The 13,944-nt window shown below is 37.7% G+C and overlaps 1 protein-coding gene across 12 annotated transcripts in view; it reads right to left on the reverse strand.

Annotated features, from left to right (window-relative positions):
- PTPN13 (protein tyrosine phosphatase non-receptor type 13) overlaps positions 1-13,944 on the reverse strand; it is a 234,878-nt gene that overhangs the window by 103,892 nt on the left and 117,042 nt on the right. For all 12 annotated transcript variants that reach the window (XR_003795550.1, XM_029234945.1, XM_029234946.1 and 9 more), the window contains 2 exons: positions 557-652; positions 89-182 (listed from right to left, as the gene is read on the reverse strand). Coding sequence is in view for 11 of the 12 variants with exons in the window: in XM_029234945.1 (XP_029090778.1) it covers positions 89-182; positions 557-652 (190 nt within the window). In the remaining variant the exon portion in view is untranslated. The remainder of the gene's footprint in view (positions 1-88; positions 183-556; positions 653-13,944) is intronic.

The following is a 13,944-nucleotide window of genomic DNA, read 5'->3' on the forward strand; positions in this document are numbered from 1 at the left end:
AATTTTTAAAAATTCTCCTTGATTCTAACAAAGAAAAAAAAACACACCAGCAACAGGAAATAGATTATCATTTTTTCATATTACATACCTTGGTCTCTGTGACTGGCCTTGACTTGGGGTTTCATCTACCCCTGGGAGACCACTGTTGGACTCAAATCTCTTTGACACTTCACTTTTTCTCACTAATTGTGAATGAAACAAAAATAGTACAAGTGATAAAAATATCAAGTCATCTTATTTAAAACTCAAGCATTCAGCAGACACATAAGATAATTTTTACAAATCATATTCATGTAATCAAATTAGTGACATAATGTCAATAAACTCTTTAAAGGTAAGTCATGTTATTTTCAAAACAATTATTTTCTCTACTATGAAAATGACTACACTGCTATTAAGTTCCTATAATACTGTTAAAATGAGTAACTGGAAGTTTTCTATAATTAAAAAATTTTATATAGAATTATTCTTTTGACACCTTATATCTCAACACTACTGAAAGAGAAGAACAATCATGGTTTCTTAAGAACATTTTGCTTGTTCAGATCCCTCTCACCTTTTCTGAAATCTGATTCAGAGGAAACAATAGATGGACTTTCACTGGAGGTACTAAAGATATCACTGTGGTAAGTTTTGTATCTTCGAATTGGTTCTGAAAGGATTAAAACATAAACATTAGAAAGCAAACTCATTAGCTGTTCCACACAAATCAAATAAGGCACTAAATTTATTCTTGTGAGACTAGAACATTTTTATACATTGCTTTAAATTTAATAATGGATAGGTGGTATTCAAAAATGTGACTACAGTTTTGAGGCAGTTTGGCATACGGGTTAAGAGCCTGGACTCTGAAGCTAGATTTGCTGGGGTTTGAATCTCAGCTCCAGTACTTACCAGGTGCATGACTTTAGGAAGGTATTTAACCTTCCTGTGACTCTTCTTCAACTGAAAAGAGGGTATAATAGTAGTGTGCATCTCATAGGGTTGTTGTGAGCATTAAATGAATTAATATATGCAGAGCTCTTAGAATACAGTGTATGCTACAGAAACATCATTCTTTGCACTACGTGCTATGAGGATGGAAAATCCAAAGACACAGTCCCAAGTTCAAATAATTTAAAAGGCAGAAGTACAAAATACTTAAGACGGGACATGTGGGGACAGGGTGGGGGGCGGGGGGAGCTGTGTAGGGATGTACGGTGTGTACTCTGTATCAGGGGGGCAGAACTCCACTAAAATCTAAATTCTACCTTCTAAATGTTTCTGACTCACCCCTCTTCTTTGTACTCATGGTCACTATCATAGATGACTATTCAGCTCAAGCCTGGACTACTTCACGTGTCCTAGATTCCCCTCTCTGCAGTCTTGCTTTCTTGCTTGTCTCGTATTAAAATGCACATTACAAAGAGTGAACTTTCCAGAAATGAAAATCTGAGCATAATACTGTATTTCTTAAACTTCTTCAAACTAGAGTTTTCAAGATACAGTTTAGTATCTCCTTAGCTTAGTATTCAAAGCCTTTCCATAAGGTGGTCCCTGACTACATTTATAGCAGTAGCTCTTCATATTCTGAAGTCATAGGTTCTTACTTGCTAGAATCAGATGAAAAGCACAGACCTCTCTTCTCTGCCTGCCCGCCCAAAGCACACTGAAATACACAAACATTGAAACAGAACTTTAAAAACTCAATCCAGGTAGAACCCTTGTTCCAGGGCATCATCACTATCCACTTCTCCAAATTTTGCACTTGTGTTACTGAATTTACAGATAACCAAAAGCATATAAACTTTTAGATTCTCTCCTGAAAGATACTTTCCCTGCTAGAAATGCCTTTCCTCCCCTTTTCTTCTGAATACTTTTTCTTTTTCCTTTAAGAGAAGCCTTAAAGGAAAAAAATCTTTCATGTCCACAAAAGCTTTCATGACCACCTCAAGGCTGAGTTAGATATTGCTTCTTGTACTTTCATATTGCCTTATGCTTAAAAAATTGTGACTCTTCCACTGCCTAATATTGATAGTTCTTTCTCTACTTGTTTCCTCTACCAAAATTATAAACTCTGACAAAAAGGACTGTGTCTTTTTCAGATATACCTCTAGTATCTAGCAAGTGTCTGATGCATAACAAGCACAAAATAAATATTTTCTGAGTAAATATGAATGAATGAATGAAAAGATGAATATATGTGATACACAAAGGTCACTGATGACCTTTAAGAGGACTATTTCCATTGCACAGACAGGTGAGAGACCAAATCAGACTAAATGATAGTAAATTGAGAAAATGAGTAACACTATTCTTTCAAGAAGTTTGAGGGTTTGAGAAAGAAAAAAGATTAAAAAAAATAAACTAAATGAGACTAGATGAGTTATTAGGGTCTTTTTGGAAGAGTGAAATGTCTGAGGATGTTTTTAGGCAGTGGATAATAAATGTGTAGATTGGAGGAGATTGCAAATGATAGTGGGGAAAACTGATGGAAAATGTGAAGGAACCAGGAGGAGGAGATGGGAAAAAACCAACATACATGGGATGGTTAATTTAGCAGGGAGGAAGAACCTTTCCTTCTTAAGAGAAGGAAATAATGAACAAAGGAAAGAGTGAAAATACAGAGGGAATCCCAAGATACTCATCAGAAATTTGCCATACTCCTGGTAATAAAAGTAAATCACGGGCCTCCCCGGTGGCGCAGTGGTTGAGAGTCCGCCTGCCGATGCAGGGGACACGGGTTCGTGCCCCGGTTCGGGAGGATCCCACATGCCACGGAGAGGCTGGGCCCGTGAGCCATGGCCGCTGAGCTTGCGCGTCCAGAGCCTGTGCTCCGCAACGGGAGAGGCCGCAACAGTGAGAGGCCCGCGTACCGCAAAAAAAAAAAAAAAAAAAAAAGTAAATCACTTCCTGAGAAGAGTAAAGAAATTCTGCTGTGAAGAAAGTGTTGAGTCAGCAAAAACAAACAAACAAACAAAAAAAACCATGAAAGCTTTTACATTACAGTGAGAGTTTAGATTAGGCTAGAATGCATGAATTTTATTGGAACCAATCAGAATGGTTTTGTGGCTTTTTCTAGGCACTAGAGAAAGCAGACCGTGGGAAATACCTAGAACTGAGGAGTGATATGGGATTCGTGGTAGCAGATAATCAAGGTACGTGAGGGTTTCTTTTTTACTAGTTTGCAAACTTGAGGATGGGTACTTCACAAAATGAATTATTCCCTTATGCTAGGAGGTGTTTAACAGAGATTGTTAAAAGAAAAAGAGATGAATAAATGAATGAAATAGTTAAATGGCACCACAGAAACCAGGCTGGAAACCAGGATGGAAATGATGGGCTGGAAAAATTGGGAGCTCATGCTGAGGCAAAGGATAGGAGTAATGCTGGGAAGAGTTGAAGGATAAATGACTGGCCATGGACTTGATGGAGAGGAAGTTGTGTATTGTTCTTATAACAATGTTTACCAGGAGAAGCATGCACAATATAGAAGACTCCTACTTTGTCCAGTTTTGTATACAGTGAACGTAAGTATCAAATAATACTATAATTAATAAAAAGAGTTTTGGAATTGAGAATCCAAGTATGTACCAGAACTTTAAAAAAAATGATTCCATTCTACCACAGGGAAGTCTCATGGTAAAATAAATGATTAAAAAAAAATTCCTCTCTGGGACTTCCCTGGTGCCGCAGCCTGCCAATGCAGGGGACACGGGTTTGAGCCCTGGTCCGGGAAGATTCCACATGCCACGGAGCAACTAAGCCTGTGCACCACAACTACTGAGCCTGCTCTCTACAGCCCGTGAGCCACAACTACTGACCCCGCACGCCACAACTACTGAGGCCTGCGTGCCACAACTACTGAGCCCATGTGCCTAGAGCCTTGCTTTGCAAAAAGAGAAGCCACCACAATGAGAAGCCTGTGCACTGCAGCGAAGAGTAGCCCCCGCTCGCTGCAACTAGAGAAAAGCTCAAGTGCAGCAACAAAGACCCGACGTAGCAAAAAAAAAAAAATGTGGGCTTCCCTGGTGGCACAGTAGTTAAGAACCCGCCTGCCAATGCAGGGGACACAGGTTCAAGCCCTGGTCTGGGAAGATCCCACATGCCACAGAGCAACTAAGCCCGTGAGCCACAACTACTGAGCCTGCACTCTAGAGCCTGCGAGCCACAACTACTGAAGCCCACATGCATAGAGCCCATGCTCCACAACAGGAGAAGCCACCGCAATGAGAAGTCTGTGCACTGAAACGAAGAGTGGCCCCCGCTCGCCATGACTAAAGAAAAGCCTATGAACAGCAACAAAGACCCAACGCAGCCAAAAGTGTAAAAAAAAAAAAAAAAGCATAAAAAAACTCCTCTGGTTTAAGATGAACGTGATTTGAAAGGATTGTAGAAAGTGTCAAACAACAGTTTTATCTAATTTATTTATTAGTTTTATGTAATTTAAATGTAATGAACATAGTTAAATTGTTATGTAAGAAAAACTGCTATCTTCAAGGGGCACCAAAGAACTTTTTGTTTTATTGTACAGAACCTCCACGCTAAAGTTTTGAGGAATCTTCCCAAGGTAACTTGACCAAATGACAAACCTGGCATTGTAACAAACAGGACAGTAAAACCAACAAGGCCAAGGGAAAGACCCAAATGTATGGAGGCAATATGGTTTTACCTCACAATGAAAAGTAGGAAGTTGCAACAAACCTATTCAGTGGACAGAGGAGAGAACTTCAGTCACTTGGATGTTAAGCCTGCAATAACAATTTCACACCCCATATTAATTGAATTTACTGTTTCATAACTATTTCTGCAAAGTGGCTGTATGAGAGTAAATAAATTTTAATTTCCATTCTCTGGTGGTGCTTTATAACTATTCTTACGTTATTTCACAGCGTCCACATTCCCTGTCTTTTGCTCACCTATGTTTTGTTTCCTATACTCTGACAACACTAGTAAACTTTTTTCAATCCTTGATTTCCTCTGTAAGACAAATTAATGTAACTTTGACAAACTCTTCTTAAAAATATAACACCAGGACTTCCCTCGTGGCACAGTGGTTGAGAATCCGCCTGCCAATGCAGGGGACATGGATTCAAGCCCTGGTCTGGGAAGATCCCACATGCCGTGGAGCAACTAAGCCTGTGCGCCACAACTACTGAGCCTGCGCTCTAGAACCTGCAAGCTACAACTACTGAGCCCACGTGCCACAACTACTGAGCCCACGTGCCACAACTACTGAAGCCCGCACGCCTAGAGCCCATGCTCCACAAGAAGAGAAGCCACCCGCAATGAGAAGCCCGTGCACCACAATGAAGAGTAGCCCCTGCTCACCGCAACTAGAGAAAGCCTGTGTGCAGCAATGAAGACCCAACACAGCCTAAATAAACAAACAAATAAATTTACACACACAAAAATATATATAACAATAAATCATCTTCCTGTGATGAACTACTGGTCTGTAAATGTTCTCAGTACCACACCCGGGGGGAGGACATTGCCTTATGATGCTTTACTGCTTCAGAGTAATAGGGCACAAACACTCTGGAAACACAAACTAGATGACTAGCTTAGCAGGACAATTAAGGGGCAGGAAGAACTTTTCCCTTCTAAGGCTGGGGTAGGGGTGGGGTGTTTATGTTAATTAAAGTGGTAGGAATCTTTTGTGAGCTTCTTGTATTCCGGAATGCATCTTTTAAAAAAAAACGTTGTTAACCATGTTCCTTTCACTTAATGGCATGGCAGATATAACCAGAGTCGAGTTCCCAGGCAATATTTACTACACAGTCATGGTTATAAAAAGGTTAGAATCAGATTAAAGTTCTCAGCCAAAATTTACTACTCAGTTCTGCTTACAAGAAAGTTTAGCCCTTATAAGCTTTCCATTTCTGAATTAAATAATAAATGTAACAGTTTCAGGAATTACTATAAAATTACATGTCCTTTACCAAGAGAATCTGCGTTGGTGTATAATAGAGGCATATTTTCCATGCTGACAGATAGAAACACTTCTTGGCTTTCTGATGACCCACATAAAAGGCACCCAGTAGACACTAACTAGATAGGTAGTAGCTTTCTTCCTCTGTTCTGGTCTGCAAAAGAAGGGTAATCCCTAATTTTCCACAAGGTGTCCTACCGTTATTGACGAGTTTTTTTGGAGGATCCAGACAACAGATATGTTTTCTATCTATATTTAAATGTATACTATTAGCACTTTAGATTTGGTCCAGATCCCAGGAATGTGGTATTAACTGAGTGAATAAAAAAACACACACAACTTTTTATTATGAAAACTTCTAAACAGACACAAAAATGGAGAGTACAAGTCCTCATATGTACCCATCTCCCCGCATCAACAAAACCTAGTGATTTTTATTTTAATTAGAAAGTGTCAGACTTTTTTTTTTAAACAAAGAGATGCTTTTAAGTATTTATAGAATATTACAAAGTTTCCTGAATGCCAAAATTTTTGAATCATGTGTAATGGACCTATTAAGAATGTTCAAATACACATTTTATAAAATACACATGTGGCTACTTTCATTGCAATGTTAAAACTGCAACAGCAAAATTTTAAGCTGTCACCATTACAATTGGAGAACTGAATTTATTTGCCTTTTGTGGGATAAAATTAGACTCAGTATCTAATTAGTTGGTTTGCAAATTTCTTTTCTCAGCTAGTAAATATTTAAATGAAACCTACATTGTGTAAATCAGTGTACTAGAGTTCATTTAGGATCATGAATATTCCTCATTTCACTAGATGATTTTCTTCTCTTTGACTTCCTATATGTATTTAGTTTTCAGACATGGAAAATAAAGTTGTAGTTAACAATCTTAGCATAGAAATAATAATGAGTGCAAAAGTAAAAATGGGAGAATAAAATTAGCCTGAACACATGTTACCAAAAAAGCAGTACATCAAATTGAGTGTGTGAATATATGTATGTAAAACACATAGGAATACAGTCTCTCCAAAAAACATTTTGTAGAATACTGGTGAGAGAATGAGAAGAATAGGGACTAGAGAATAATGGCTTAAAGAATTAACATCTGGATAGAAGTCTAGTTATAGAGATTCTGTAATCATACATACTCTGACAATTAAAGATATATTTTAATTTCTAGTATTACTTTACTATAATTAAGAGTGTACTATTTTTTTGGTCAGATTACAAGGTATAAAAATCTGACAGGACTTCCCTGGTGGTGCAGTGGTTAAGAATCTGCCTGCCAATGCAGGGGACACGGGTTTGAGCTCTGGTCCGGGAAGATCCCACATGTCGCGAAGCAACTAAGCCCGTGCACCCGTGCACCACAACTACTGAGCCTGTGCTCTAGAGCCTGCGAGCCACAACTACTGAGCCCCCGCATCACAACTACTGAGGCTCGCGCACATAGAGCCCGTACTCTGCAACAAGAGAAGTCACCTCAATGAGAAGCCCATGCACTGCAATGAAGAGTAGCCACTGCTCACCACAGCTAGAGAAAGCCCAGGTGCAGCAATGAAGACCCAATGCAGCCAAAAAAAAAAGAAAAAAAAAAAACAACTGACAAATATTTTATTATTCTTTAACTGTAAGCTGATCCTCTAAACTGCAGCTCTAACATGGTATTGACTCCACATTTATATAGCAACATTAAAAGGCAGCTTTTCAATAGGCTAGTGTTTTGTCATAAATTCTTGACAACTGAGAGTCATAATTTCCACCAACACTTAACACACTTAACAGTTTAAACATATGAAGCTGTGGCATGTGGTCACGAACACTATACTTTTAATGGTTAGGGAATTATGAAGACTTGCATGATATTCTGAGCTTATGCAGAGCTATTTTAGATGAAAAGTTCACATCTACAATCTTTACATTAAAATGTATCTAAGCCAGTGCAAACCGTAATCTAAAAACACGTTTTACAAGTGACACATATTCAAGCTCAGACACGTAACACGAAGGAACTGAGACTCAGGAAATTGCAACATCAGGAATTAAATAACCACTTTTAGCTTGGCATTTCTTTACCTTTAATACATGACCCAAATTACAGATAAACGTTTCAAAGAGAAATGCACTAAAATGACGGGTTTTGTAGTTCAGAACTATAAAAAAATATTTAAAACCCTGCATTTTATAGTTATAGGTCCTAACAAATAAAATATTTCAACCTTCAAATAAAGCAGAGAAACAAAAGTAATAACATTATGTATTCACGCATGAAGTGTTTTCCTCTATGCTTTCTTTTGAGGGGGTTAATTTCTGGAGATGAGAGATTGTATCTTGTTTATGCTCACTAGAGTCCACTGTATTCTATATTACACCATGCTGCATGATACATGAATAGAATATATTCTAAAATCCTTTGAGAGCTAGATGTGATCAATAGAATTTTTAACCAAGAGAAACGGAACACATGCAAGTATGAATATATATAAATGAGGAAAGGTATATGGAGAAATACTCTGTGAAATATAAATTACTTTATAGATGTAAAATTTGTGCAGAGTAGGAATGCAACAAGAGTGAACAGTTCCTCTATGATGGTCTTGTGTAATGCAGTAGCCATAAATCTGGGCCAGCTGTACCACTCTTCTAGCATCCTCCAGGATCCTTTGTTGTTATGACTTCAACTGCCCCTTCTAAAGCTTTCAAACAGTACAGAGTTCTAAAGGAAAGTGATTGCATTTGCTGTTGGTTGGTCAGGCTGTGACTGACAAGCATGTGATTTTCTCTTAGAGTTGGACAAAACAGAGGAGAAGGAGGTGGGATTTCTCCTCACTATATAGCATAATTCATCAGAGAATATTGTTGTATTCCATATCTGAAATAGCACCACTGAATATACTAAACATTTAATATTAATAGCCATGTTGCAATATTCAGTTTAGATTAACAAACACTTACTATCTATTATATGCCAGGCATAGTCGTAGATACTAAGGATGTAGCCATGAATTAGACCAGGGCAAATTTCTGGTGTCTACGAGAGGAGAAAAAAGCTCTTCAAAACAAATAATTTCAATGAAAAATATAGGCCAGCATCTGGAAGTGGGAAGATGAGAGAAAGCTTCCTAAGTTACGCAATGCCTGAAAGCTTAGACAGTCTTTTAAGGCAGAAAGCTGCATGAATAAAAGCATGAAAATATAAAATAGCCTGTATGGAGGGAGGGAAGTTGGTGAGGGAGGGCAAGAGGAGTGGGAGGGGAGGAGAGAGAGAGAGCGCGCGAATACACGTGGTGTTGGAATGACTTATGAGACGGGAAATGCTAAAGGGTGAGACTGGAGAGACACAATAATGGAAAGCCTTAAATACCATAATCTAAGAAGCCTGGATTTTATCCTGCTCAGCTGATAAAAAGTTATTAAATGGCTGAAGGCAGAGAAGAAATGTATTCAAATTTGCATGGCAGGTAAACAGAGGACAAACTATAGCTGAGAGAGATCAATTTAGAAAGCTAGTTCTATAGTCCATGGGCAACAGAAGGAATTGAGAGACTGGAATGAAATGAAGAAATATTTTGGAGGCTAAAACTGTTGGGTCTTAAACCTTGTGATGATACTCATTACTTGTAAGATCCATTTAAAATCTTTCTTAAAACATATCGATCCATGCTTTTCAGAAGGTTTCTATATCAAAGCCAAACTGGGTCTATGTTAACCATGTATGAGTTAGATTTAAATTAGGTCCCTAATTTCTGATAAAGTACCCTCTGATTTCTGTGGACTCCAAAACCAGTATTATATTACTATGATTATAGACACTGGAAAGCTCATTTTGGTTTCACTTGTAACTTTCCTTAGCATTTAAAAATGCAACTTCATTTTTTTTCACTTGGATAAATCAAAGAAGAGAAGTAAATGTCTATGCTCAGTTGTTTTTAAGCTAAAGAATGACTTACTGCATACTTCTTCTCAAATGCTTTTCAAACCAATCTTTGGTTATTTTTTTACTGGACTAACTGTGTGAGAATGGTTTGAAGCTGCACTCAATGGCTAGGTAATTTTAAGTAAAATATTGTTCCTTAGTTGCACTAGCTACAATGCAAGTGCTCAACAGTCACATGTGGCTTGTAACTACAGAGCTGGACTTTGTAGATATAGGACATTTCCTCCATTGAAGTTCCATTGGACAATGCTGGTCTAAAACATAAATCTCTTTAAATTTCAGCCCTGGAAACATAGTAGGCACTTGATTCTTTCTGGTTAAGATGTTGAATCCATCTATAATAGTGTGCTCTTCAGAGCTACAAAATATTTTGTATCTTAGTAGTATAATAATAAAGTCATTAATACTTAAGTATATGTGATACTTGACAAATATCACATAAAATCCCTGCTTATTAATATTTACTTCTGTGGAAACTGATTATTTAAATTATTTAAGTTCATGGAGTAATCCAAATAATGACTCAATCTTTTTTTTTTCTTTTTTGTGGGGGGGTTGCTATTCTAAGGGAAATAAGGTAAAAATAAAAACTGAGTAGTTCATCTTTACCAGTTTTGGCTCTTAGAAAAGAAAGATAAGTTTTGAAAATATTTCTCTCTCTCCATAAAATGTCACTAGTAGCATCCCCTATGATGAACTGTAACATTTATGATTCCATCCTCCTACTCTTCAGAAATGTTACTATAAAAGTATATGCGGGCTTCCCTGGTGGTGCAGTGGTTGAGAATCCGCCTGCCAATGCAGGGGACACAGGTTCGAGCCCTGGTCTGGGAAGATCCCACATACCGTGGAGCAACTAAGCCCGTGCGCCACAACTACTGAGCCTGCGTGTCTGGAGCCTGTGGTCCGCAACAAGAGAGGCCGCGACAGTGAGTGGCCCCCGCTTGCCGCAACTAGAGAAAGCCCTCGCACAGAAACGAAGACCCAACACAGCCAAAAAAAAAAAGTATATGCACTTTCAAGTTCAATGGAATGAATGTGAATGGAAATGAAACATTAAGGTGCCTTAATAATGAGAACAAGCTCACATATTTGAGTGCTTACATACTCTAGCTGCACAACAGAGTTTAAGCTGTATTCACACAACAGTCACAGAACAGCAAAAACTAGGCTAGACCAGAGGCCACAGCACTGAAAGAAAGGAAACGATACTTAATTTAGACATAAAGTAGATTGACTGTTGGAAGCAAAATTCTATTCATAGTCCCCACCCAGGGTGTGGAGTGCTGTTCATACTATACTCACAGTACTGGTTCCAACTCAATCTCTCATAATCAGGAATGTGCTGCCAACCCACAGAGCAATGGATAGGGAGTGTGTGGTGATTACACCACAAATGACACGACAACAGATACTCTCATTAGAAAACAGACAATTTCTCAGATCTTGAGATGGAGTAGAGACAGGTGGAAAAGAAAATACTGGGAACAGGGAAGAAAGGAAAAGAGTATAACAGTACAGTCCTATGCTGAGGTGAAAAGAGTGAAATGAAAAGAATAAAGCAAAAAAAGGGAATGACATCAAATTTTAAAACTAATTTCCATGAGAGAAAGCTGTTATGTTTCTTCCTGCCCCTCCCTCACTGCTTTATGAATGTAGAAAACTATTAATAATCATCATAATAATCTTATAATGTTTAAACTTCAACTACAATTTCTTTCTTGGGATCTCTTTTGTTCCTAACTTTATTTTGTTCCCAAAGAAATTAGAGCACTCAATACCAACCACTGCTTTTTGATAGTTTACTCTCTTATGCCATCAGGTACAGGATAACCGTCTTACAGATCCTACTGCAGTAAAGCCCCATCAAAACACTACCCAAAACAAAGCAAAACAAATCCCACTATCTGCCACAATAGAGGATATGACACGAGCTCCATCTTAACCCATATCCAGTGTAGTTTATTGAAGGAAAAACCAAATGAGCCTCTATATCTTGTTTTACTGTATTAAAAATTATATAATTTTACTAGGAAGAGACCTAAGGGGTTTGTTTAGGTGGTTAGTTGAATGTCCAACTTCCCAGGCAGTAAAATATTTTCCCAACAATATATCTGAAATGTTTCTGGTTTCTGCTTGAAATCAGAATGGCAGAATAGAAAAAATCTTATTCTGGGGCTTCAGAGACCTGGATTCTAAATTCAGCTCTGTTATGATTTATGAATTATGTCTTTCCTTTGGCAAACTAGTCTACTCTGGGTCTCCGAAAATGAGATGTTTGATTTAAATGATATCCAAATTCCTTCCAACACCAAACTCTGTGATTTTAAAGTCTGACTTCCCCTGTGCTAGTTGGCTGGTTGATGCTGTCAGCTGAGGAGATGCTATGGAGGTGATTTAGGTACAGGCTCCTTTCAAGAGGATGGGGCCTGGGCTAAGGTAAGGGCTATACATTTGAGGTTGAAGGAGACAACTGTCTTTCCCATTAGTTCAATGAATCTCCTCATGTGCCCCAAAGAACAAACTGCAATTTAGCAATTTCTTTTTTCTGACTGTTGTATTATCCCAGTGAACACTGTAGCACATCCTTTTTTAAAAATTAAGAGGTAACATGTAGCGGGAAATTCTTAGACGGAATGCTGAAATCTCTCATGGAAATCTACAATCTCCCATAACAATGGAAACTTTATCATTAACCAGTTATGTGATCTTGGGTACATTATTAAATCTTCACAAGCCCAAGCACATGTGCTTTAAGACCTCTTCTAATTCTAAAATTACTGATACCCAGTAGCAACTTCCAATTGTAAAGATCACAAAAACTGTACAGTGTTTTGTTTTTTTTTTTGCAGTATGTCGGCCTCTCACTGTTGTGGCCTCTCCCTCTGCGGAGCACAGGCTCTGGACGCGCAGGCTCAGCGGCCATGGCTCACGGGCCCAGCTGCTCCGCGGCATGTGGGATCCTCCTGGACCAGGGCACGAACCCGTGTCCCCTGCATCGGCAGGCGGACTCTCAACCACTGCGCCACCAGGGAAGCCCCCAGAGTATTAATATTTTTAAATGCTTTAGTCCACAGAAAAGGGATCTATGAAGCCTACTATTCATAAGAATTAAATGAGATAAATGGGTTTATATTATTTTCCATTCTTTTTTCTTCTTTGTATACTAGCTGAAATCTTCATATTGGCAATCTGTACTTTGCTCGGCTAACATAAATTATCTTACCTTTAGAAAAAGACAGCACAGCATAAAACCAGTAAATTATTCAACTAAATAACTAATAAAATTATTGCTTTTGAATTCCAAACCTCAAACATTCCTTTCAAACAATGCTTTTAGTCTAAAGCAAATATAATTTGTTACTACTTGCAAGTTACTATATAATAATGGAGTTTATTTAAGGTGCTATATTTCTATAATAAACCAACATTTTCAAGGTGTTCTGTTTTCCTTAACTTGGTTATAAAATATACTCTGGGGGAAAAATGGGTAGGTTCTTTGTGGGAGCAAATGCTTTTGAAAACTCTTCAATACCAAAGAAAGATTTCAGGATAGAAATTGTCCTATATCAAATAATTGAAAGCATATTTATTTTAAAAAAGAAATCTTTTCCTTTTCTTTTATCTCTTATAATAAACCTAAAATTTCTAAATCTGGAAATTTTTTTTTTGTAACAAGTTACCATTTTGAAAAAATAAGAGTTTACAGAGATTATATATCATCTTTGCAGATATATATATGCATATCTGAAAACAAGTTGGTCTATTTGAGTTTCCATAGTACACTTACACACACATGCATGCACATGTTTCCCAAGAAGATAAAAGACTTCTATGCAAACTAGGACATAATTTGACTTAATACTCACTTTATAGGAAATCCCCATAAATCACCTATTCAAACAAAACATGTTAAACAGACTATTGTAGCATAATTTAACAAATTAAAAATATTTTCACTAAAGTTTTGATGTTTTACTATTTGACTCTCAACCAAGGTTCAAGGGTAAAAAACACTTTCCTCACTTCACTAATCCAAACTACTATTAATTTACCAAATAGTAAGTCAGATAATCTTTTGAA

The sequence above is a fragment of the Monodon monoceros genome, unplaced genomic scaffold (assembly GCF_005190385.1).
Source record: "Monodon monoceros isolate NGI ecotype Baffin Bay Population unplaced genomic scaffold, NGI_Narwhal_1 Super_Scaffold_20, whole genome shotgun sequence".
Lineage (NCBI taxonomy): Eukaryota > Metazoa > Chordata > Mammalia > Artiodactyla > Monodontidae > Monodon > Monodon monoceros.